Genomic DNA, 24802 nt, shown 5'->3' with positions numbered 1-24802 from the left:
GCGCGCGGGTCACGCGCCCCACCCCCCCAACTCGGCGGCGTGACGTCACGCAGGCGTGACGTCACCGCGATGACGTCATCAGCGCGGAGAAGACGGGAGACGGGGCGGGTGCGAACAGAGCTTTATTGGGGGCGGGGGGAGGGCTACTCCCGGGCCATCAGCTTCTGCTTCTTCAGCTTCTTCTGCGAGATCTGCGGGGGCAAGGAGCACAGGGGGGCGTTAATTAGTTAATTAATTCATTAATCACCCCCCCCCTAATTAATTAACGCCGCCTAATGATGCCGAGGTTGCTCAGAACCGTTTTGTTTTCACGGGTACTCCAAAGGTGTCCTAAGAGAAGTCATCACGGCAACCTTCCCGTCCCCGAAACGCCCCCTTACCCAAATTTGGGATTTTTAACACCAAAAAAAAACCCAAAACCCTCTTAAAAGCACTCCGTTTTTTTACCTTTTTCTTCTGAGCCACTTCTTCTTCCGGCTTGGGGACGATCTGCTCCTTCTCGGTCAGGATCATCTCGATGTGGCAGGGGGAGCTCATGTAGGGGTTGATCCGCCCGTGGGCTCGGTAGGTGCGCCGGCGCATTTTGGGGGCCTTGTTCACCTGGATGTGCTCGATCACCAGCGAATCCACGTCCAGCCCCTGAGGAAAAGGAATAAAACCCGAAGGATTCGGCCTTATTGTGCCTTAATTCGCTCCACAAATAAATCCTGCAGCAGAACCGCGACGCCGCAAGGCAGAGAAGCACCAAACTCTCCCCCTCTGGTGCTTTTGGGGGATTTTAGGAGCTTCCTCTGGGGCACAAATGCACAGAGTCAAGGGGACGGCCTGCATTTAATAACATCCACCCCACCCACCTTGAGCTCAGCGTTGCTCTCCGCGTTTTTCAGCATGTGCAGCAAGAACTCCGCGCTTTTCTTGGGCCAGCGCCCCTGCGTCCAGCCCCACTGCTTGGCCTGTGAGAGAAAAGGAGAAGGGTTTTGGTCCCAGCACGATGTAATTCACCCTTTTATTCTTATTAGCTTGTAATTACGCGTCCTTTTACTTCGATTGCTCAGAATAAGAATTTCTTTTCACGTTGAATCCAAAGGTGTCCTAAGAAAGTCATCACAGCAATCGAAGGGAACGAGATTCTACACCTCGCACAAGAGCAAACCAACAGAATTAAATATAATCTGGTATTTGATACCACAAATAGGTGTGATGCTTGCTGTATCAGAGCTCAGAGCAACTCCTGGCTCAAAATGATGCTTTCACACGATGTTATCAACGACTGCCCATCATCCACGCCCCATGAACATCGCTTTTTGTTCCTTCCGTAAGGAAACGAACCCAAAACCCTTCCCAGGTCTTCATCCCAGCCCTCACCTGGGCGCATCTACCAACGCCTCCGTTGTAGCGACGGAAGGGAACGCACTGCTTCTTCAGGGTCACGTCCTTCAGGTACTTGGTGGCCTTGCGGATGTGCATGCCCTTGATGGCCTGGGCAGTCTCACGAGTGTTCTGACAAGAAGAAAAAAAAAACAAACAAACCCAGTGAAAGCTTCTCTTAACGCTTCTTTCCACGTTACAATGGGAGTAAAAGCACTGGATTTTCACCTACAATTCTTAGTATGACCCCCTTTATTGAGTTCACAGCTCTCTGATGCCTTTATACTGTTTTTCTACCCCCGAGCTTTCCACCCAACAAGTTTAAAATTCATGATTTATCCTTATCACAGCTCCCTCTTTGGCCACTAATCCAAAAAAGCGGAAGCCTGAATGATAAATTCCTGCTAAAACATCCAATATGGCACCTCACAGGAAGCAACGAGAACACAAGCTATACAAACAAGGCACAAAATTTAACGTCTATGTAAGGGGATTAAAAAAAAGAGAGAGTGAAAAGCATCAGAAGAAAAATTAAGGATAAGGTATCGGTGCTTAATGAATTTACTCTTTGATTTTTGCACTTAATATATGATTACAATAGAAGAACAAACCAAAATAAAACTTTTTTCACCTGCACTACATAACACGAATCAGAAAAGCATATTCTCAGCTTTGTTTTTGTGATTACCCCAAATTATTCTTATATTCCCTGCTAAGTTTTCCAGTGCAATGCATGAACTCGTATCACCACTCATGCCAAACGCTTGCTGCCATACTTCTCGGCCACTAAAATGACAGGACGAGCAGGGAAATCCTTCCCAATAGAGACAAATACAACAAATCACTATTTCTAGTCCAATTCCTCCTGCTACCTTCCCCCCAATTGCCTGTTTCCTTCTCTATTAGCTCTATAAGGCCGCAATCTAAGAACAGACCCTTTTATTTTTGTTCCTGCGGATAAAGGTCATTACAAGCAGCCTGAGCACATGCAGGCCGTAACCTACGCCACCATGCTTCAGTAATTAACTAATAAAATGGGAAAATAAAGGCCACCTGCTTCCAAAATCCAGCTTGGGTTTCCCCAGCGTGCACCGGCCACGTACCTTGAAGTGCACCCGCAGGTTGGAGCCCCGGGACTTGCATGCTGCGGAAAGAAGAGACCAATTTCTTAAAAAAACAACGATTTTAGGAAGTAACATGGAAATAGAGGTTGGAGAACAACTCACATTTCGTGGGGTTCTCCGGATCCAGCGAGTAGCGGACCATCCTGGGAGCTCAGCTGCGAAGAAAAGGGAAAAAAAATCACATTAAGCTTCTAATACAGACATGGAGAAGGCTGAGCTCTTTCCTCAGAGCCGACAGCTAGCTGAAAAGGCCCCTCGGAGATAGATTTTCCACAATTAAATCTAAATGTGGATTAAGAAAGCGTGTGTCCTCCCCCTCCTTCCCTCCCCGCTGCCTCAGGGCCCGCTCCCCCCTCACAGCCCCGGCACCTCCGCGCTCCGCCATCTGCGGCACCAGCGCCACAAACATCGATGGCGGCAGCGAGCCCGAGCCTCCCCCGAGGCCCCTCATGGCCTCCCCGAGCTGTTCGGGCTCGGATGATGCCGGATGGAGGCGGATGGCGGCGGATGATGGCGGACGATGAGCCCTCACCTCAGGGAGGCGGCGGGGAAGAGGAAGGGCGGCGCCGGGCGGGAGGCGGAGGAGGGCGGCGGGGCCGCTCTCGCGAGAAAACGCGCGGGGTCCCTCAGCTCTGTCGTGGCATCGGCTGTCGCGACAGAGCTGTGCACCACACGATAACACAGAGAGAGTGGCTGAGAGCGGGGTCCAAACGCTGTTTGAGGTCCACAAGGAGCCTGAACCCGGTGCTCGAGCACCTGTGGGTGCGGAGCCTCGCCCCAACGCCCAGCCCGCCCCTCCCCTGTCCCGTTTGTGAGGGTTAAAAATTAGGGTTTTGCAGTGAAAAATCCCGTCAGTCCTGCGGATCCTAAAGGGATCGTGCTGGCGTAACGGTGGGGAGGAGGTTAAAAGGGTAAAGGGACAGTGGAAGGTCCAAAATTCCCAAAATGACCAAATAAAAATGTATATATTTATATATATTTGTACATATTTGCACCCCTGGGTACAAGAGGGACATAATGCCCTGGGACGTGTCCAGAGATAGAGGTGAAGGGTCTGGAGCACAAGTCCTGTGAGGATCTGAGGGTGTTTAATCTGGAGAAGGGGAAGTTTTATTGCTCTCCCCAAAGACCTCAGAGACCTCCTTGCCCTCCACAACTCCGTGAAGGGGTGGGGAGCTGGGGTCGGCCTCTTCTCACCCATAACTAGCGATAGGACCAGAGGGAATGGCCTCAAGTGGTGCCAGGGGAGGTTCAGGATGGAAATGAGGAGATTTTCTGTCAGAAAGTGTCGATAGACACAGGGATGGGTTGCCCAGGGAGGTGGTGGGGTCACCGTCCCTAAGGGTGTTCAAGGAGAGGTTGGACGTGGTGTTTAGGGACATGGTTTAGTGGTGACATTGGTTGTAGGGTGATGGCTGGACCAGATGATCTTGGAAGTCCCTTCAAACCCTAATGATTTTAGGATTCTACATCCAGGGTTGCCCTGTTTCAGGAACTGTGCAGGTCCTTTACCTATTGTGGGGCAAGCGGCACTGAAGGGCCAGGGAGGTTAATCCCCTCAGTCCGTCTGTAGCACATTTGGGTAATTCCCACTGTCCTTAACCCTATTTCACTTCTGGGAGCTTCTGCCGGTGCCTTTGCCCCATAACCAGGACAACAAGAAGGGGGTGAGATGGGATGCGTGGAGAGGCAGATTCGCGACTGAAGCAATTGCAAAATTGCCCTGGCAGCTTCCTGGCTATGCAGGGAAGACACCTGTTTTATTAAAATAAGACACCTTATTTATTAAAAAAAAGACCCAGACAAACCAATTTTTCTAACCCTCAGGCCAAGGCCAGTGTTGGGAGATCAATTCGGTGAGGCTGAAGCAAGGCCAAGTGCTGCAGCTAGATGGCAGGCTAGGATTAGACTAGAGAGCAGGGACACCACATAGCATGAGAGAAAAAACCAAAAGATTCATATTTATGGATCACAACTAGTATTTATTGCAGCATTTTATATATATATATATATATATATAAATCGAACCTTTATGTGTTAATGGAAAATGCATTTCTCGTTGTAGGTTGTGTTTGCTCGGGAAGCTGACCAAGCAGCTTTGCAGTAAAACGAAAACGTCTCCTGAAAGTGGTACCCAGCTACAGCAAAACGCTTAGAAGAAAAATTAGATGGAGTGGAAGAAAAAAAAAAGCAACACAAAAAAACATTGATCTGCTGTCCAGGCACATCCCTGGTGTGAGAGAGGTCCGGGTTAAACTCTGTTTAGATTAAGCAGGCAGAGCAAGATCCTACTGCCCACGTGAATGCTCGGACCACTGGGATATTTTCAGATCTCTTCTTTAACACTAATAAACTCCACAGCTTTGAGGCTAGGATTTTGCCCAGATGAGATGCGGAAAATATTTGAGCTATCGCAAATATTTACACGGGCAGAAAGCGCAGAGCCGTAATTTTAACCACAGTTCCCCCTTCACCTGCCTTAAAAGGTTCCTTTGACTTTGCTGTCGAGGAGATGCTTTCTGCATCTTTTCTTACAGCCTCAATGTCTCCGAGTAACTCGTTCAGGACCGACCTCAAAGCAGGGAAACCTCGCAGCACTGCTGGGGTATGGGCAGATATTATTTCTTCATTTTATATACGAGGTTCCTGTGGAAAACAATAAATAAATAGAAGCCAGTGCGAAGGAGGATGAGCCTTGTCAAAATACACACGCAACAGCCTTTCTAAGCCAAGGATTACTAGAGAAAAAGAGACTCATGACTTTGAGGAACAGTAAAAATGGAAGAAGGTCTCTCAGAGAGGGGTTTTGACACTTCCTTAGTGTCTCGGTTTCTTTTTCTGTGGAACAGAAATGGTGATGTTTCCAGGAACACTACGCGTCCAGATGTAATAGATTAAAACTGAGCAAAAACTGAGGTCCTCAAGCACTTCCACTGCAGGAATCTCCACTCACGGCCAGCCTGAGTGCAACTCTCCATCGTTACTTTTGCTCTCCATGGGAAGCACCTTTACAGGCAGCTGCTCAGCAGCAGAGCCCAGGAGCAACGGGCCATTGAGAGAAAGCTGGAAGGGAGATGTGAAAAATAAGCGCGATGGGAATCACCCCGGGGTCATTCATCAGTCGAATCCGAAGCCACATCCTAACCACAAGGGGCAAAGATGTTCCTACCCGTCCTGCTTGGTCCTTGGCATTTACCTTACAGCCGCGGCTTGTGGAGCCCAAAAATTTCTTTCACAGAAATCCATACAAACGGGTTGCTTGCCCTAAAGGTTAAGCAGAAAAACCTGAAGGCAAAAAGCACCCAGTTCCTATTTTACATCGAAACCAGCTTGAACGCCGGAGCTGGAAAGTGCTGAAGGCTTTGCAGCCTTCCCCCAGCTGCCCGCGCCTTCTCCCTGAGCTCTATAATATGCCTTATGCATGCGTGTGTTTAAATATAGGTATAAAATACGTGTTGTATAATAAATGTGAGTTAAATATAATGATATATTCATGTGTTGTTTCTTTTTTTTAATAAAACAAAGTGGGGACCTGCCAGGAGCACGGGCAAAAGGACACATCAATAGGCGAGGCTGTAAGACTCGATGATTGCTGGCGGCTCAGCCAAGAGTGACGGGTTCATCCACCCCTGCACGCCCAGATAGGGGGAAATCAGCGGTAAAACAAACCTCCTGTGCGATTGAATAACCTTGTAGCCGAAGTCGGTGTTTATTCGACGCGTTCCCTGCCAGCGAAGCATTTACGCAGGTCGTGCAGGGCCGTGACTGCTTGTTCCTGGCTTTCAGGAACACCACCAAGTCCTCCACCAAACCGTATCGCTCAGCTCTACGTCTAAGCGATGGATTTGGGAACGCTCAAAACCAAGCTCTGGACGGCTGGGGCGGGATATAGGCTGGGAAGTTTTCCCATTATTCTGCTTTGGGGTCTTTTGGAGGGCGATCACCGTGTGGTGGTCCCGAAGAGCCCTCCAGGCTGCTGCTGCTGGGGGCAAGGCAGGTGTTTTGGGGGCTAGGAAGGCATTTTGGGGGCTAGGAAGGCATTAGGGAGCTGGGCAACCACGTTTCATTTCAATCTGAGCTCTGAGGACATCTACTGACCACGCTTCCCTTCCAGATTTGGCCACGTTTATGCAAAATCTGCAAATTTAAGGGAATAAGCGCGTGGATGAGGATACCCTCTCCGCGCATCAACCCCAAATTCCTCCTCTCCGGACTCTGCAGCAGCTCCAGCCCGGCTGTGACAGGGAGGGAACGCATGCACGGTAAAAAGGTGCAATTACCCCAAAAAATTAGGTGGTTTTATTTATTTATTTTTCGTTTTGCGGGTTGCAGAGGTGTCGATGCGCGGGCCGGCTTCCAACCCGTGCTCGTGCTGTGGCTGGAGGTGCTGTAACGTCCCACATATGATCAGGATGAGATTGATACACGGAGAAGAGAGAAAAAGAGAGAAAAAGAGAAAAAAAAAGAGAGAAAAAGAGAGAAAAGTCATCAAAGAAACCACATCACGTTGCTCAAGCGCATCTGGGAGAACAAAAAGGGAGCGGGAAGAGTTTGTCCTTGACGATGGGGACCTGCTGGGGAGGGAGAGGGCGGCCAATTTGGGATCAAAGCCTTCTGGCAACCTCCCCCCGTTGGAGATGGCCGGAGGCAGGTACGAACCATCCCGTTCCCAACGCCGAGAGGAATTAGGGTTCGGCAGGAATGCGGGGATTTACCCCTCCAGGCCCACCGTGGCCGCCCAAACAGCTCGGCCAGGAGAGCACGTGCTCGCTAAGACCCCCCAGGCCCAGATGCCAGGGGATTTAATGTGGGACAGGAGGCCCGGGGCGGCTTTGTAGGGCCGCTGGCAGGCTGAGCTGTAAATATTCCCTCACAATCAAAGGCATTCAGCTCGGGATTACGCGCCGGGGGCTCGGTGGTTGAGTAAAACTACAACCAAAGGGACCGTTCGGAGTCAAGATGGTGACCGGAGAGGCAGCCGAAGCGTTTTTATTTTCCCTCCGGTCCTTTGGGGCCGGGGATCCGGAGGCTGTGGTGTAAGAAATGGGTTCAGAAGGATGTGAGGGGACACAGAGAGGTCCCCGGGGATATGGGTGACGCTGTGGGAGCATGTGAGGTGGTTTCATAACCCGGCGGAGATTAGCGGGGAGCAAGCAGAGCCAGAGAGGCCTACGGAGCCTCGCGCTGCTTCGAGGGTGCTCGTCGAGGGGCTGTGCTTCAAAGGGTGTAGGGCCGGAGCTGTAGGGTCAGAGCTTTAGGGTCAGCAGGGTGAAGGATGGGTGTGAAATGAAGATATGAGGCCCGCTCTCGCCCCGTTTTCATGCCCGCAGAATAAAGGTGTCCAGGGTGGGATTAATAATGCATATAAATGGCCTAAAATGGCCGGCTCGAGCTTTGGATTGAGCATCTTTTTTGGGGAAAAGGGGAAAAAAAGGGGGAAAGGGAGGGAAAAGAGGGGAAAGGAGGGAAAAAAGGGGGGAAAGGAGGGGAAAAAGGGGGGAAAGGGAGGGAAAAAGGGGGGAAAGGAGGGGGAAAGGGGGGGAAGGGAGGGGGAAAAGGGGTGAAGGGAGGGGGAAAAGGGGTGAAGGGAGGGGGAAAAGGGGTGAAGGGAGGGGGAAAAGGGAGGAAAGGGGGTAAAGGAGGGGAAAAAGGGGGAAAAAGGGGGGAATAAGGGAAAAAGGGAGGAAAAGGAGGGAAAAAGAGGAGAAAGGAGGGGGAAAAGGGGGAAAGGAGAGGGAGAAGAGGGGAAAAGGGGGGAAGGGAGGGAAAAAAGGGGGGAAAGGGGGGGAGAAAAGGGGGGGAGAAAAGGGGGGAAGGGGGGGAAAGGAGGGGAAAAAGGGGGAAAAAAGTGGGAAATAAGGGAAAAAGGGAGGAAAGGGAGGGAAAAAGACGGGAAAGGGGGGGGGAAGAGGGGGAAAAAGGGGGGAAAGGAGGGAGAAAGAGGGAAATAAAGGGGGAAGAGGGGGAGAAAAGGAGGAGAAAAGGGGGGGAAAAGGGGAAATAAGGGAAAAAGGGAAGAAAGGGATGGAAAAAAAGGGGAAAGGAGGGGGAAAGGGGGGGAAAGGGGGAAGAAAAGGGGGGGGAAAAGGGGGGAATAAAGGGGGAAGGGGGAGGAAAAGAGGGGAAAAGGGGGGAAAAAAGGGGGAAATAAGGGGAAAAGGGAGGAAAGGGAGGGAAAAAGGGGGTATGGAGGGGGAAAAGGGGGAAAGGAGGGGGAAAAGGAGGGAAAAAGGGGGGGAAAAGAGGGGGGAAAGAGGGGGAAATGGGGGGAAAGGGAAAGGAAAGGGGGGAAAAAGGGGGGAAAAAAGAGGGAGAAGGGGGGAAAGGTGGGAAAAGGGGGAGGAAAGGAGGGGAAAAAAGGGGAAAAGGGGGGGAAATAAGGGAAAAAGAGAGGAAAGGGAGGGGAAAAGGGGGGAAAAGGGAGGGAAGAAGGAGGGAAAATGGGGGGAAAAGAAGGAAAAAAGGGAAAAAAGAAGGGGAAAAAAGAGGTGTGTGGTTCTTATCCCAAAGCAGGTCCGCGGTCGCCCCCCAGCCCACCCCACGCGTGTCCCATGGGCGCCCCCACACCCCCTCTCCACCTCCGCGGCCCTATAAGCGTCACGGCCCTATAAGCGTCACCCCCCTATAAGCATCACCCCCCTATAGGTGTCCCTATCCCTATCGGTGTCCCTATAGGTGTCCCCGAGCCCCCTCCCACCCCATAAACGTCACTGGGAAGGGAGGGGAGGGGGGTGCCCTATGGGACCGGCCCCTTAAAGGGCGGCCCCCAGCGCCGCCCCACAGGCGGCCCCTTATAAGAGCGGCTCCCCGCCGGCCCCAGCCTCAACCCCACAGCCTCGACCCCCTCCTCGGCCATGAGCAGCCTCCTCCTCCTCTTCCTCACCTTCCTCCTCCTCAGCACCGGCCTCACTGCTGAGGGGGGACCCCACAGGGGCCGAGGCGGGGACGGGGAAGGACGAGGAGGGAGGGGGTCGCCCCTATCGCCACCCATGTCGCCACCCATGTCGCCGACAGTATCGCCGACCCCTCTGTCGCCACGGGTGAGGTTCAGCCTCCACTCGGCCTCCGAGGCCGAAGGCTGCCCGCTGGCCCTGGGGCGGGAGGGGAGCCTGCAGGAGTGCGGCTTCAACGCCACCGCCAAGAGCTTCTTCATCATCCACGGCTGGACGGTGAGCCCTAAAGGGGACCCTATATAGGGCCAGGGGGCGAGGGGGGACAAGGGGATGTGACCCTATGGACAGCTGCCACCCTACCGGGTGCTGCCACCCCTCACGAGTCCCGTACCGTGGGGTAGGGGTTGCTTAAGGAGTCCCCAAATCTCCAAGTGCACCTGTGCCATATGGCTCCGTGCCTCATGGGGTGAGCACAATTCAGTGCTTTTTCTGCTTTGATCCCCTTAAAATGGGACTAACCCCATAAAGGTGGTAGTTGGGACACGTGTAGCTCCGTATCCCTTATTCACTCTCCTCAATGAAGCAGCAGAGGGCAGATGAAGCCTGCCAAGCTTTCCCTTTCTGCCTTTTCTGGGCTGCTTGGGGACTCTTCAGTTCCAGGACTGAAAAATTATGTTGCAAACCATCAGGTTTCCTCAAATTATTGAGGAATGAGCGATAAGGTGGCCACCCTAAGAGGCAGGGTGGCTAATTACAGCCAGGATCTGTCAAAACCTGGCCGTCCTACCCCATAAGCACGCTGTAATAGGGTTTGCAGAGAAGCCTATATCTGGACAGGACGCATATCCTAGATGAAAACTTCCCAGAATGCTTAACGGGGGCCCTAAAATCCAGCTTCTGACCCCGCTCTCTCCCCCAGATGAGCGGCATGTTCGAGACGTGGCTGGGCAGCCTGGTGGCCGCCCTGCAGGAGCGGGAGAAGGAGGCCAACGTGGTGGTGGTGGACTGGCTCTCGCTGGCCCACCAGCTCTACACGGACGCGGTGAACAACACGCAGGTGGTGGGGAGAAGCATAGCCCGGCTCCTCGACTGGTTACAGGTAGGGTGAGAGGGAACGGGGGCTGTGGCAACCCTCCACGAGGGATTCTTGCACAAGGGAGCTGAGTTTACGCCAGCCCCGATGCTCACGAGCAAGGGAAGGAGCTGGTGTAATCCTGACCCCGAGGCGTAGTGGAGCAACGCCTCGCTGCGGTGCTTACCTGGGAGATGCTGCTTGGGTCAGCTCAGATTATTTCTTTTTCCTTCGCAGGAAAATCCTCTCTTTAAGCTTGAGAACGTCCACCTGATCGGGTACAGCCTGGGCGCCCACGTCGCTGGCTTCGCTGGCAACCACGTCCATGGGACGATCGGCAGAATTACAGGCAAGTGGCTCTGTAAGCAGCCTCTCACCTCTAACAGGGGCAGCAGGCTTCCCCGAAAAGCCTCGTCTCGTTTTGCTGTGATGTTTTGGGCTGGTGTCGTCAGAAATGACAAGCTTCCTACCTGTGGCTGCAGTGTGGGGCATGGCTCTCTTTCCACATGAAACCATTTTAAGAAACCATTTTAATTTTGAACTGCAAATATTTAAGTGGGGGGGGTGTCAGTGAAAAAATCTGTGAACCCATTGATCTCGAATGCTTCTGAACTCAAATGTGGGCTCAAAATCCAAAGCCTGTGAGTGTTACTGATTCTGTAATCGTAGCTCAAACTAATGAGGGTGAGCTCCCCTGGGTCCAGTTTGTCCCATGGGATGCTTGGTCAAAAAGAAATCAACTCCACATTCTGACAGCATCTTGGACAGGATGCTTCGTACTTCAGAGAAACCGATTTCAGTGTGTAATAACTTAGGATGTGATAGAAGAGAGCTTTAAGGGTTTAAATCTGACATTGGCAGTGAGTTCCTCAGACTAATAAAAAAAAAATCTACTGGTAAAGCAGGAAAAGCACCAAACAAGTTAAGCACCTGAGCTGTTCCCCAATTTAAGGCTGTGAGCGAGGCTCAGAGGTAACAGACTCAAAGCCCTGATGGGATCTCAGATGTAAAAATGACCTGGCTGCTGCTTAAACCCCTATTAGTCCCTCCATATGGCCAGGCTGAAAATGAACTAAATGGAAGCCAAGGCAGCTTTGGCTGCCAGCAGTCCCTGTGGGGTGCTAGACCTCTTCTGGTCTGCAGTCTTCTGCCACCTCTGAAACGTTTTGTCACTGACCTGGCACGGATTGATGGCTCCAGGTTGCCTGTTGGATGTAATTGCTGGAAATGGAGCAGCCTGGATGGTGTTGCCCCAAGAGTTTTATGGGGTATCTTCATCTGTTTCTTTGTGAACCCATGGTGAAGGGCTCCTGGGGAGCAGTATCTGCAACGGGGCAGGGTCTGGCTGTGTAGCACCTGGCCGGGAGGGCTCCCGGCATCAAATTCTTGCTGATTCCGTGTGAAATAACCCAATTTCTTACCTGCTACGCCAGGCTTGGATCCAGCCGGCCCCATGTTTGAAGGAGTGGACCCCAGCAAGCGCCTCTCCCCTGACGATGCCAGCTTCGTGGACGTCCTGCACACCTACACGAGGGAGACGCTGGGGGTTAGCATTGGGATCCAGATGCCCGTAGGCCACGTTGACATCTACCCCAACGGGGGAGACTTCCAGCCCGGCTGTGGATTAAGCGATGTCTTGGGAGCGATTGCCTACGGGAGTAAGTTCCTCATCACTTATTTAACCTCTAGGCTGCTGACAAATAGACTTGGGCTGATGCTGGGGGATGAGTTGATTTTTACAAGAGCAGAGGAAATGACTTTTTTCCCCTCCTAAACTGTCTGTACCCTTGGAAACTAGACTTGCTTTTAGCTCTGAATAACACTTACTAACACCTCATCATAACCTATGGCTGTCCCGTGCTGCCTCTGGAATCCCCTATAAAGCCCTAAGCGACCCATCCTCTTCAGAAATCTAGCACTAACCTCTCAAATTGCTGCTCTTCCAACAAAAAAATGTCCAGTTTGGCCTCGTTCAGCTGAAAAAGCTGTTGCTCGCTGTGTCTTTACCAGCTGCTGGGGTGACAAGTACTTAAACAAAATGTATCCCTTGCCGCTCTGCTCCTCTAGCACTTGGTGAAGTGGTTAAATGTGAGCACGAGCGGTCTGTGCACCTGTTTGTGGACTCCCTCGTGAACCAAGATAAACAAAGCTTCGCGTTTCAATGTACTGATTCCAGTCGCTTCAAGAAGGGAATCTGCCTGAGCTGCCGGAAGAACCGCTGCAGCGGCATCGGCTACAACGCCAGGAGAACGCGGAACAAAAGGAACAGCAAGATGTACTTAAAAACAAGAGCTGACATGCCCTTCAAAGGTAGGCTGCCTCTCTCTTGAAAGAGCCAAGGCTGATTTCTAGGAGGGGAAGCGCGGGGTGCACCTGAAATTCCGTAGGTTGATTTGGTTTTGCTCTTTTAAAAAAAAAATAAGGAAAGGGTTTAGCTTTTGCCAGCCAACGCTACTTCACAGAGTAATTCTGAGCGGTATTTTCAGCTCACACAGCTGGTTCAATGTGTGCTCTTCTTGTTTCCCTCCAGTCTACCATTACCAGATGAAAATGCACGTCTTCAGCTACAAAGGCTCGGCAGAGGCTGACCCCACTTTCTCTGTCACCCTGCATGGCACCAACGGGGACTCCGAGCCCCTCTCCTTGGAGATGTAAGTAAGCTGATCTAACCAGGGGCTGGGCAAGGTGGCTTTTTTTTTTTTTCCTCTGCTAACCCCAGCACTGCAGCTGTACCCAGCAGCCCCACTTCACCATTCAGGAGCTTTTCAGCTGGGAACTGACTTGCTGATGAAGTAAATTGTGCCCAGTGCTCTATGCATTGGCCTTTGGGGCTTGTTGGTGAAGCATTTTGCTTTCTCCTTCCACCATCTGGGTAGTCTGAGAGCATTTAGATCTCTGGAGGTGTTGTTGACCTCCTTTAGCCTCTCCCAGAAAGAGCCAAGGTGTGAAATTCACCCTTCAGCTATGGAAAGCTGGCTGAGCAGCCGAATTTGTGATGCGTTGGACTGAACCAGCCACCCAAGCTCCCTTCCTGCAGTGCAATCAGCAATTAACCGGGGGCAGGTGACTGTGGAGCAGCTGATAAGCTGCAGAGGCTCTGTTTAACCTCTTGCAAGGGGATGAATAAGCATCTGGCCTGCTTCCATAAGGGAGAAATGTTGATTCTCTGCTTTAATTCCAGGCTCGATCAAATCGGCCTCAATGCTACCAACACCTTCCTGGTCTATACTGAAGAGGACATGGGGGAGCTGTTAAAAATCAAGCTCACCTGGGAGGGCACGTCGCAGTCCTGGTACGATCTGTGGAAGGAGCTGAAGAGTTACTGGTACCGGCCTGCCAAGGCTGCCCAGGAACTGCACATCAGGCGGATACGCGTGAAATCGGGGGAGACGCAGCAGAGGTAGGAGCAAACAGGCAGCCTCACACACCTAGCTCGAAACGTCACTCAAAAGGGGCGATTTTCAGAATCTAGCAGCAAAAAAAAAGAGTGTTTTTGAACTTATCTGGTAGTCTGAATTCCTCATCTTCCTTGTTACCTCAAGAATCCTTTAGGTATTATTTTCCATTCCATTTTCCATTTCCATTCCATGAAGTGGAATCTGAAAGTAGGAAAGGAAACATTGCCTCCTCTCTGGACCATCCTGATATATCAGTACCTCCTCAAATGGAGAAGATGTCAAACCAAACATCTTGCCCTAGAATTACCTGCAATCCATATTTACATCTTGTTTTTTGACCACAGAGGCAACAGGTTCCTTCTCTTGACTTCTGATTCTTCCTCCTAGGTTTGCTTTCTGTGTAGAGGACTCCCAGCTGACCCGCATATCTCCTGGCAAAGAGCTCTGGTTTGTCAAGTGCGCAGACGACTGGAAAAAAAGGTAGGGAAAAGCAGCTATCCACCAAGATCCTTGCAGTAGTAGTGGAGAGCTAACTGGGTGCACCTATTAAATGCTGCTACCCTGTAAAATAACTGCTACTATCCTATAAAACAGAGGAGAGGAAAGTTAGGGGTGGAGGGGAGCGTCCCAAACATCACCTCAGCCTGATGGAAGACCTCGAGCTGCAGAGAAACCTCTTGCTTCTGTTTGGGCTGCGCTACTGGCTCCTCCTGCTTCATCTCCAGCTCTGCTAATCTTGCTTTGCACAAGTCAGCTGAGAAACAGGAGCTGGCACCACTCCAGGCCTGGCAGAAGCCAGCAGGCTGTTTGTGTGTACGGTAGCAAACAATTCTGTGAATGGAAACCCTGCGTGAGAGCTCGCTGCTCTGCCACAAGCCTGGAAAGATCTAAGCGAATGCTCCTGCAGGTGCAGCCTGGAAACATTCGGCCACCCCAAGTGGCTCTGAACAGGCAGAGCCTGGAGTCAAGACCTGTAAAATTTGTTTGCGACCTTCTTGAGTGCGTGATGGCTTCAGGTTCCCACTGAATAGCTACTGGGCAGAGGGATTTCTTGATTATTTTTGACAAACTCAAATACCAACCCTCCATTTAAACCTGTTCTCCGTGTCCCGCAATTTCTCAGGAATTCTCTGCTACTTCTCTTTAATTTTTTCCCCTCTTTTTGCTTTTCCCAGGCCTGTCTCAAACTCGCTCTGAAGACTTTCCCGAAGACTTACCACGGAGCGACCAGGATGCACGAGGACCACGGAAGTGGAAGGATGCTCTGGCAAAAACCTGGCTTGGTAGCACTTAAAGCAAATGTCTTTTTCAAGACAAAACCTCTTGAATCAGGTGCAAGAAACCGAGGAGACATTGATGGACCTAGAATAACTAGAACTACGTCCTCCCTTCCCTGGGGAGCCTGGCTTATGCATTTAGCCTTACCTTGACCTGTTAGACGCTGCGTTTCCTGCCTGCTCCCACTAACCAGAGCTACAGATGAGATCTTAAAACCTCAGCAATGATCTTCTGGTCTGCCTGCCGGGGGAGCTGAGAAGATAATTGTGCTAGCTGCTCAGCAGGCTGCTGGTAACAGAGCTGCCAAGAACAAATCAGCGTCTAGGGTAGGCGTTGCTGCGAATCCTATAGCACTGGGGGCTGGGGGAAGGTGAGACCTGCACCCACCGAGCACGTGGAGCTCTTTAGGGGTGTGGAGCTCTTTAGGGGAGGGGTGGGAATCAGCACAACGCCACTTCACCCTGTCCTGTGACTTCACCTCGTGCCGTGCCTTGAAAATCCGTCCTGTGTCTGGCCGATGGTGAGATCTGTGCCTGTCGCCTCATCTGAAGGCAGCGCTCCGTCCCCCCCTCCTCGTATTTAGCCCTGGCTGCAGGGCTGAGGGCAGCTGATGGTGCTGGCAGCTGCTCCCCAGCAAGGCTTTGAGGTGTTAATCCCCTCACAAGAGGCAGCTGCCCTGCCACCAAATGCAGCAGAGGAGGAAGGTAACGAACTGAACCCTCTCAGGAGAGCTCGGCACCACTCCTCGTGACTACTGAGACCCCGTTGGCCCCTGCTCCGTTGCTGCTCTAGTCCCGGCGTGTAACTAAGACCTCCTTTCATAATTCAGACCTGATTTTTAGGCGAAGCACTTAACTGAGCCAAACAGACAACAGCCTGCCTTCACTGCCCCAACACCCCGCTCGGATTGCCAGATGAGCTGGGCTTTGCTCTGAGTCGGACAGCCCGCAGCAGAGTCCGGGGCGAACTATTTATTTATTGCTCTTAATTTTCGGCAGGAGACTCGGCCTAACAACTCCTGAACGATCGGCCTGCAGAAAGACAGTCTGAAAAGGGTGTTGCCACATGGTGCACTGAGTTCTGAAGACCTCGCAAGCCCTGTGAGGCCTGCAGCTCTCAGTTTTTTTTTTGTTATAGAGCTTCAATCCAACCAAAGCAAGCACATTTGGAGATCTCTTTTTTTTTTTTTTCCCATGGTTTTAAGCAAAGGCTTCAATAAGTGAAGCTTTTGGTAAGTAGCTGAGGCTTGTCACCACGCCATCCTTAGAGTGGCTTCAAAGCCCTGTTTGTATATTGTGGTTTTTGTACGACTTCAGAACCTTATTTATTTCTCGTACTGTACATATGTAAAAACTGAAAGATTTTTGGTTCGGAGTAACACTTTTTATAAGCCTTAAGACAAAAAAAAACAACAAATAAAGAGCTTTGTAAAAATCATGGAAGTCTCACTGTTAATCAATCCCAGGCTTTCCTCAACAACAGGGTAAGGCTGCATTTTGTGTCTCTTGCCTCCAGCAAGTCCCAGAGGCCAGCAGCCAGGTGGACACAGTCTACAGCTGCCCTTGTTCAATCATTACCTGACCTTGCTGGTGAGCCTGTCGAGGAGTACAGGAAAGAAAAGGGAGCACAAACTTCATTTTCCCAGCGTTGCTCCCACCAGCAGCGGCCACCCCATCCTGGTGGCTCCAATCCAGCAGCAGCAGGACTCTGCAAACAAAGCAAAGAGCCCCGAGCTGTGGGAGATTTACATGAAATTACTCGGTTAACCTTTTCCTAGAAGTAAAGCAGGGGCTGCAAGCCCTTCCTCCAGGAGTTAGGGACCGCAGGTGATGCTCTCCCGGCTGGGTCAGACAAGTTTCCCCAATTATAAGGTCCGCTGTGCCCTAATTAAATCAAAAAATAATGAAGAAATAAAGAGGCAGGCCCTATTCCTGAACTCTAATAAATTTGGGGTGGCCCCATATGACAAGCAGGGCTGAGGCTGGGGTCTGTGCTCGACGTAGCGTCCCCCTCCCCCTGGTTTTCTTTTTGGGATTGCTTTGTCACGGCCCCTCCATTCAGCTGGGTTCCCCCAAAGGTCAGCCTGCGTCTCCAGAGGAACAAGGCGCCCCGCACGGGGAATGCTTTACAACCTTCCCCGTCCCTCCACGCCACCCCAGCTCCAGCGAGCAGCCTCCATCGGGCACTATTCCCCCAGAAACACCCGAGCATCGCGGCTTTTTAAGGTGGGTTGAACAAAAAAAACCCGCCTGCGGGTTGCTTCTCCACCATTTCCCTGCGTAACGCGGCTCAGGAGGCTCCGGCTGCATCCCGCAGGCGGTTTCCGAGCTGCAAGAGTTGGGATAGAAGAAATTCAATGCAAGGGCTGTGCTGGGGAAGGGAAAGACCTGGCAGCGTTTTCGGGAACAAGAACAGCACGTTCTTTGCTGGCTTCCCCTCCTGAGATAACCAGGCAGCCCCACAGCACCAGGTAAAGCTTCCCCGGGACAACCTCAAGCTCAACTTGGCTGTAACGACCCAAAAAAACCCAAGCCCTCGCTCCTCCGACAGCAATAATAACGAGTTGTAATTTTATGCCTGCTTGGCTGCTGACATTCCAACATAAATTACACAGCTCATTGACTTCCCAGCCCGAGTGCAGGCATTTAAAATCTCTTACTTCTGATTTGACTCGTAATAAGGGCAAAAAAAACAAGGAAAAGGGATAAATAAAGTATGGATTTTTATCCTTAGTTTCACTTCTCCTTAGCCAGCTGTCCTAATGGTTGCAAAGCAGTTCAGACAAAATAATGATGTAAGATTTAGATGAAACCTTCAGGCAAATCTGGTTGATTCTTTGCACCTTTCCATACATCTTCCCCTATCCTGTTTTGGGCTGAAAACAGATGAATCCGAGCAAATTCCCAAGAGAAAGGCCACTCGAGCTTAGCTGGAGCCACACCGAAACAATCCTCCTCTGCCATAAAATCTGCAGATGTTAACGAGAAGGAGATCCTCACCCCACAGATCCGTCGTTTTTTTGAGCAACCCAAAAAATCTTAATTACAATAAAAAATTTCTTAATTAAGAAACCCCCCACGGAAAGATGGATTGAGCATTATTCACCCAGCGCAGCGCAGGGAATTTCCAGCCACGGATCCCGAAGCGTCAGCTGGGTAATAACCCTTCAAATTTCCCTCTGAATTTCAGAGCCATCGACCTGGCCAGCTTCCAGATGAGTAAGGTTATGCAGAAAAGTTGGGTTTCCTTAAATAGGGTTTATCAGCGTTGACCTTATTGTCAAGGAACGTGAATCCATGTCGGAAAAGTCCCAAAGGAACTAGCCTGTATCGCTAGCAAGCAGTTTTTAGGCACAGAAAAACACTTGAAGGGGTGGGTTTTTTGCTTATTGAAGCTTGCTTCTGCTCATTCAGCCTGGTCTAATAGGGTCTGCACCCCTATTCCCATATAAGACGCCAGGAGGTAAAAGAAACTGAAAATTAAAGGGTAGAGAAGGGATCTGATGGTGATTATGGCACCACAACTCAACTCAGACAAGAAGCGATGCATTTACACGTTGCACGTGCTCACTTTAATGATTTCATCCATAAAGGTTTTCCATCTTTTCCCCTGCTTTTCCTCCTCCTCGTTGAGCATTCATTTGTGGCCAATTCCTCATCTCAAGAAGCCCGACGAGCCTCTTCTGCTCAAGTCCACCCACCCGGGCACTGCTCGAAGGGACACGCACGAGTCCCAGGGCTGGGCTTGCAAAAAGGTGCAAGTTTCGAACAAAATTAATCAGCATCTCTCTATTTTTTTCCTGTTTCTTCTTCCCAGCATCCTCAGCATAAATTCCTGTCCGAGGTCCAAGCCGCACGGTGCCTCCCAGCCAGCTCCAGGAACAACATCAAAGCGCTGACCTACAAATCTTGCATCCTGTCCAACAGCTACTTACCAGGACGCGAGGAACTTCGTATCTCGTGCATCTCCTCAAAACGGAGCCAAAAGACGGTTTTTGAGTTTCGTCGGAGAGCTTTTGCTGCTCTTGTGGGATTTTAGTGCCCCTCGGAGCTGTTTGCCTTTTCCCCGCTGGAAGACCATGAGAAACGAGCGGGGAAAAACTTGCCAGCTACGTGGGAGAAGCAAGGAGCCTCACGATCTAAGTGGAATGCTGTCAGATGAGCAAGGAAGAAAATGGAAATGTACTTACCTATTTCCCTCTAGTCCCATCACAAGTTAATAAGTTTGCACGTGGGGGGAAATCAAATGTTTGTGATACTTAAATTGACAGCATCTCCTTAAGATAACGATTGCAAATACTGGAAATAACTGGGACAGGAGAAAGAAAGAACCCTAATTTTTATTTTTTTTTTCCACTCTTCCACTTAGACCAAAAGAGCGCCCTTCCAAAATATTTTAATGAAGATTATGTTAATTCGCATCCCATCCTGTACGGACAACCACAGCCAAAGCCGAGCTCTGCTGTTTGTCATTAGTTGCTAAAAAAAAAAAAAACTATAAAACGGCAACTATTTCAGTTAATTCTGCATAATTCAACTCCTCTTATCTGGAGAGGCGTCCTACATCTGCGTTCCTGCAGCTGCTCCTCCTGCTGCCAGGCATCTGGGGGAGGAGAGGGTCCGGGTCCCTTCTGGATGAGTCTCAGCTTTGCTGATCCCACTGCTCCTCCCCGGTACTTCCCTGGGGGGGAAGATCCTGAGTCCTCTCCCCCTCCTTAGCAGAGGAGCCGCCAGGTGTAGAAGAGCCCCCGAGCTTCGAAGCACCTGAGGATGAGTTGTTCCCAGCCCAGAGCAGAATCATAAAATCATTTTGGTTGAAAAAGACTCATTTTGGTTGAAAAAGACCCTCAACGACCCAAAAAAAAAAAAATCCTACACATGGCCCCAGTAACACCTGGGACAAGCTGGTCGATGACGCTGCTCTAGGACAGCGTGTACACAGGCTCCCGTGTCCCTACATCTCCAGAGCCAAGGTCAGGGAAGTGTTTTTATGAGGTTTGGCCTGATTTATAAGGTTTGTCGTTAAACAGCACCCGAGTGCAGCTTGCTCTGGGGTCAGGCCACCCTCTGCTCCCTGCTGGAGGAGACTGAATATCAGGCCTGCTGAATATCAGTCCCCTCCTTGCTGAGGAGCCCATAAAAGCCTTTTATGGGCTCCATCCTCAATATTTTATACGTGTTTCCCGTGCTCCTAAGCTGTCACCGACAGGTGACCGGATCCTTACCTGAATTTAAGGTAAATTTGGGACTTTGAAGCGACAGCGGAGCCGTGCTCCCTGCTCACTCCAGCCATTGGGTTTTCCAGCCAGGATAAAGCAACCTGCAGCTCCCGAATGCACCAGCTCCAAACCTGCAGGGGAGAATTTCAAGATCTGCTCAGCGTCAGGGGTGCACAGGGGCTGATTTACACCTCGAGATAACGGGCACACGAGCAAGCCTGCTTGTTTGTAAACCGAGGCTGCTTTATCCCTTCTTGATTCAGGATCTTCCAGGAGGCACGGCATGTCAGCTCCATTCAGCAGCCCTTTTTATTTATGATTTCATTCCCGCATCATCTGAACAAAGATGGGCATTGTCCGAGGCCCTGGCTGACAAACAGAAACTGTTGCTCAAATTCCTGCTGCGTTGTTTCCCCCCCCGGTTTTGCTGAATCAGCTTTCGACTTTCATAGGAAAGCTTTATTAAGAAAAAAAAAAAAAAAAAAAAAAAAGAAAAGTGAAATCTGTTTTTCTAATTCCACCTCCCTAAGCAGCTTGAGCGGCGTTTTGTCGCTCCAACAAGCCTGGATGCTGTTTGTGCCAGGTTGCCCTGACTGCTCTGCCCCTAATATCCCATCCCAAAGCTTCGAGAAACAGAGGATGCAGACTGGGCTTGGGCACGTATTAATGCAGCTTTTCCATCCTGCTTTTTTTTTGGGAAAAGGAGTTTTTAGGATGGGATTGCAGGTTTTAGGAGCTGATAGGGTGAATCGTGCTCGGGATGGGTCCTCCACCCCACAGCAGAAAGGTCTGTGGGAGGTCGCAGAAGCCAAGGAAAAGCTCCCAGTGCCTGTTAGGCTGCAGATGGCCTCCCCGGGCACTGCAATTAGGGCTGACCCGTTGCAAAATGCAGGCCAGGCATCTCCCCTCCTGGTTTCTGGACTCCTGGTGACTCTCCAGAGTCCCTGGAGATTACGCTGAAGCAATCGCAGCTGGAATATTTTGACTGGCTGGCTGACCACAAGAAGGGGCTCTGGTTGTAACAGCAGAAGTAGATCCAAGGTTGGTCATCAACAACGATACTTGAGGACAACCTTAAGGTCACAGTCTGGCCCCAGCCATACCAAATATGCTCCAAACCCCTCAGCAAAGCTGCCGAAACCAGACTCTGAGGTCGCTTGTCTCTGTTCCTACAGGATGCTTGAAGCCTACCCAATTTATTTGGGCCTTGAGCCCATAAATTCCTCCACTCTGATAACCCCATTCTCACCTACAGGCCCCGACGACAGGTGAAACTGCTCCAGGTTTGGACATCAGCTGCTTGTTGAAGCTCGGGAGGTGGGAAAGGATCGATGTTGAAGGTGATTTTCCAGGGTAAGATCTGCTGAAAGACAAACATTTATGCTGGCTGCATCTCCAGCTTGTGGTTTCCCTCTTTGATTTGTATTGCAGATGCACAGCAAACGCAGGACAGCGTTGCAGAGCCGCGGGAAGGTTACCGAGGGACATCTTAGGACGTGCCAAGTGTGCCCCCAGTTATCCATGTGGCAATCCCATACGCAGCAGTGTGCAAGCACAGGTTAGGATACACAGAAAGACACAAGCCCATCTGAGTCCCACACACAATGTCTCCTAAGGCAGAGGAGACCATGACATACCTAAATCTGAGGTCCCAGACCAGTTCTCCAGCATGTTTGCAAGCGCTCCCACCAGGACTCGACGTTTTATGGACTTTGTGGTTGATGTTTTCGCTCTTGAAGAGACAAGAAACACAGGTTCAGCACAGGAGTTTCTACATACACAGGAATTTTAGTCTCTGAGCACCGATTTCTAGATCTGTAGATAAAAATAAAATCCTTCTGAAGTCTACGCTCACCTGCTGCACAGGGTCTGGGCCTCTTGTCAACCCTCCTCAAGCTCCTCTTCCTCACACCTTCAGGCAAAGCTGGCCCAAGCAAACTGAGAGGACCGTGGATCACACCTCAAACTGCTAAGCCCTCGGCGCCTTTGGTGTGAAAATTGGCAAGTTCAGGTTATTAAAAAGGTGCTTTGAGTGCCAAGAGCCTCACGAGGCAGGGAAGGCCTCCCACCACGAAGGGGTTCTGCTCCCAGCTGGGGATCTTTGTCTACGTGACAGAATAAAAACCCAAGGGAGCTTCCCAAACAGCTAACAATTATTTCAAGAGCCACCTACTGTTGCTTTTTTACCCCTTTTTGGTTATGTTGAGGTTGGTCTTCACTAAAACTCGTCTTAATACATTGTAACGCATTTCTTTTGACACGAGCTTTTCATATTTCCACCCAAAACTATTGACTTTTTCACCCTCAAGGTACGCTTCAGATTTATCCCACCCATACAGAGTGGACCAGACGACACCAGACATCTGTGCTAGAGGATGAAGGAGACCAAGGCAAAGCTTAGGGGATATAGAGGGTATTTGAAGGTACGTGGCATGGAAAATACGTAATTAAGCTGTGCATTACTAATGAAAAATTGAAGAAAAGTCTAGGAATAGGGAAAAAGGGGAGGGGAACAAAAGGACAGAAGAACGTTATCAGGAAGAACAGAAGAAAAATTGCAAGTTGACTTTTCAAGAATATACACATAAGTCATAAAGCCTCTCCACCCTGATTTTTTTGTGTGCTCTGGACAGGTTTTAGAAATGACCAGCAGTTACATGCTGGGCAAAACTGGAAAACCTGAGAAGGACCCGCTGTAGGTTTCAAGAGAAGAACAATTATTATTGCTAAATAAATCCGACTCCTGGCACGGTCAGTGACAGAAAATAGGACTTCATTTAGTAGTACTCCAAATATCTTCCTAAAAAAAAAAAGGAAAGTTTTTCAAAGCACTCCATTTATACCTAGTAAATACAAAGGATGTGCATTAACATGCCCAAGTGAGTGATTTTCGCTCATGGGCTGTTGCAATAAAACCCAAGGTATCTCTTACATGAAGCCAAATGGAAGAGGTTGCTTCAGCAGAATTATATATATTTAACCCCATGCCTCAGGGCCGGAGTAGCATTTTGGAACTTGTTCCTGAAAAAAGTTCCTGGTATTATATACTGAAGACACAATCTTCCCACTTACATGCCCTTAAAACCACTTACTTGGTGAACGCAGAAATACAGCTTCAGGTATGAACGGCACCAGTTCCCAATCAGAGCTGATTTTTTTTTTCCTCGCTAAATAATTTACTACTGTTTGTTTGCTCTGAAAAACGTGGTAAGATAAAGGTTTATATTTTCTTTCTGGGCATCTTAAATTAAGAACGGTTTGCTCTCCGTGGTCAAGCTTTTCCTCGCATGATGATAAACCCACCTGATCCCGACCGCGGGCGATACAATTCCATCCACTTCAGCTCGACAGCTCAAGAGCACATATATCAGGAAAGTATTCGCGCTGATTCACCCCCATAAAGAAATAAAAAGCATTATTTCCTGTGGTTAGCTGTGCCAAGAGTTAAATACCCGATGACTTTCCTTTTACTCTCTGCAGCTCAGCCACCAGCGCTAAATGTGCGTCCCTTTTTCCTAGGTATTCACTAATTAGGACTTTCTCCTCTGAAAATGGTCATTTACACAGTGAAGTCACCGCGTAATCATCTTGCTGATCCAATAAGTAGACGAGCTCTTCAAACGCAGCAGAATTAAAACCATTCCCCAACCCTTTTCCATCGTCTCAGCCCAACTCACCTTTCGTTTACTCTCACCTTGCCTAAATTGTCGACATCCTGCAGCATCCATCAGGTTCGTGGAGCTGAAACGTTGGCCTGGCTATCACTACACACAGCAGTAGAAGTGATTGTCCCTGGTAATTCCTCTGGAGATTCTACATGAAGGTCTTTATCTTCTTTTCCTTAAAAAATAAGCAACACATCAACCAAAAAAAAAAAAAATAAAAATTGTCTACTCTTCAGCTCTTCTTACACCAAAGGTTTAGATCCAACTTAAATGCCTGAGATGAGGATGCGATTCCTGGTCTTTTTTTTTAATGGACAGGACTGAAATCTTTATCAGTTTTTACGGAGAAGTCTTCCCAACACCAAAGCATCTCATGTCAATAGATTGCCTTTAACACCCAAAGCCATCATCTCCCCAGGTAGTGAAAAACGACCGTTTTGACAAAAATCTGCCACTTGGCAGCGGGGAGCGCAGCGTTTAGGAGCACACCGACGGCACCATGTGCCAAACTTCCCATGAATTGTCCTGCCGGGTCATCTTTCAACAACTGCCTCTCTCCAGGTACACGTTTTAGCCGATTTACATCACAGAGTGCTTTTCCAGGCCAGTCTGGCCAGCAAAAATAGTATTTTTTTTAGGAATATTCCACACTAAGCCCTTGGTGAGCAATGACCCAGCACCTCTTACGCACCTGAAATCCTCAGCGGGTCAAATCCCCAAATCTTTGCTCTGCCCCACGTCACGATAAAGCCCGCTTAAGTGTCACAAACACAACATTTTTTTTCT

The 24802-nt window shown here is 50.0% G+C and overlaps 2 protein-coding genes and 2 long non-coding RNA genes across 4 annotated transcripts in view; 1 reads left to right on the top strand and 3 right to left on the bottom strand.

The window, feature by feature from the left end:
* Positions 1-106: 106 nt before the first annotated feature.
* Positions 107-3082, bottom strand: RPL17 (ribosomal protein L17). Its single transcript, XM_084304305.1, has 7 exons — positions 3025-3082; positions 2595-2647; positions 2472-2512; positions 1366-1500; positions 855-953; positions 448-639; positions 107-191 (listed from the first exon to the last, which is right to left on the bottom strand). Exons 2-7 carry the CDS (start codon positions 2632-2634, stop codon positions 144-146), a joined length of 555 nt encoding a protein of 184 aa, XP_084160431.1. The 5' UTR covers positions 2635-2647; positions 3025-3082; the 3' UTR covers positions 107-143.
* Positions 3083-9403: 6321 nt separating this feature from the next.
* On the top strand, positions 9404-16589 carry LIPG (lipase G, endothelial type). Its single transcript, XM_084304381.1, has 8 exons — positions 9404-9661; positions 10305-10484; positions 10695-10818; positions 11891-12115; positions 12525-12767; positions 12988-13108; positions 13639-13857; positions 14243-16589. Exons 1-8 carry the CDS (start codon positions 9482-9484, stop codon positions 14337-14339), a joined length of 1389 nt encoding a protein of 462 aa, XP_084160507.1. The 5' UTR covers positions 9404-9481; the 3' UTR covers positions 14340-16589.
* Positions 11479-14062, bottom strand: LOC311220795. The gene is made up of 4 exons (XR_014619254.1): positions 13994-14062; positions 13726-13885; positions 11879-11981; positions 11479-11781 (listed from the first exon to the last, which is right to left on the bottom strand). It is a non-coding gene; the product is annotated as an uncharacterized lncRNA (long non-coding RNA).
* The window catches only part of LOC311220794, a 40131-nt gene continuing 29507 nt past the window's right edge, over positions 14179-24802 (bottom strand). Inside the window, exons 10-16 of the long non-coding RNA XR_014619253.1 lie at positions 24046-24191; positions 22207-23735; positions 21989-22083; positions 21601-21711; positions 20358-20482; positions 16711-16840; positions 14179-14323 (exon numbers count right to left, since the gene is read on the bottom strand). This is a non-coding gene — a long non-coding RNA (uncharacterized lncRNA). The remainder of the gene's footprint in view (positions 14324-16710; positions 16841-20357; positions 20483-21600; positions 21712-21988; positions 22084-22206; positions 23736-24045; positions 24192-24802) is intronic.

This window comes from Netta rufina, assembly GCF_964035555.1.
Source record: "Netta rufina genome assembly, chromosome: W".
NCBI classification, from domain to species: domain Eukaryota; kingdom Metazoa; phylum Chordata; class Aves; order Anseriformes; family Anatidae; genus Netta; species Netta rufina.
Note: the sequence above shows the minus strand (reverse complement) of the source record. Positions and strands in the feature narration are given on the sequence as shown.

Bases quoted from the DNA above. Each gene is read 5' to 3' on its own strand.
- RPL17 (XM_084304305.1), bottom strand. From the start codon at position 2,634: ATGGTCCGCTACTCGCTGGATCCGGAGAACCCCACGAAAT. The intron at 954-1,365 runs GTGAGGGCTGGG...TTTCTCTCACAG, and splicing joins GCGTTGGTAGATGCGCCCAG to GCCAAGCAGTGGGGCTGGAC. The intron at 192-447 runs GTAAAAAAACGG...TTGCCCCCGCAG, and splicing joins AAGTGGCTCAGAAGAAAAAG to ATCTCGCAGAAGAAGCTGAA.
- LIPG (XM_084304381.1), top strand. From the start codon at position 9,482: ATGTCGCCACCCATGTCGCCGACAGTATCGCCGACCCCTCTGTCGCCA. The intron at 9,662-10,304 runs GTGAGCCCTAAA...TCTCTCCCCCAG, and splicing joins TCATCATCCACGGCTGGACG to ATGAGCGGCATGTTCGAGAC. The intron at 12,768-12,987 runs GTAGGCTGCCTC...GTTTCCCTCCAG, and splicing joins AGCTGACATGCCCTTCAAAG to TCTACCATTACCAGATGAAA.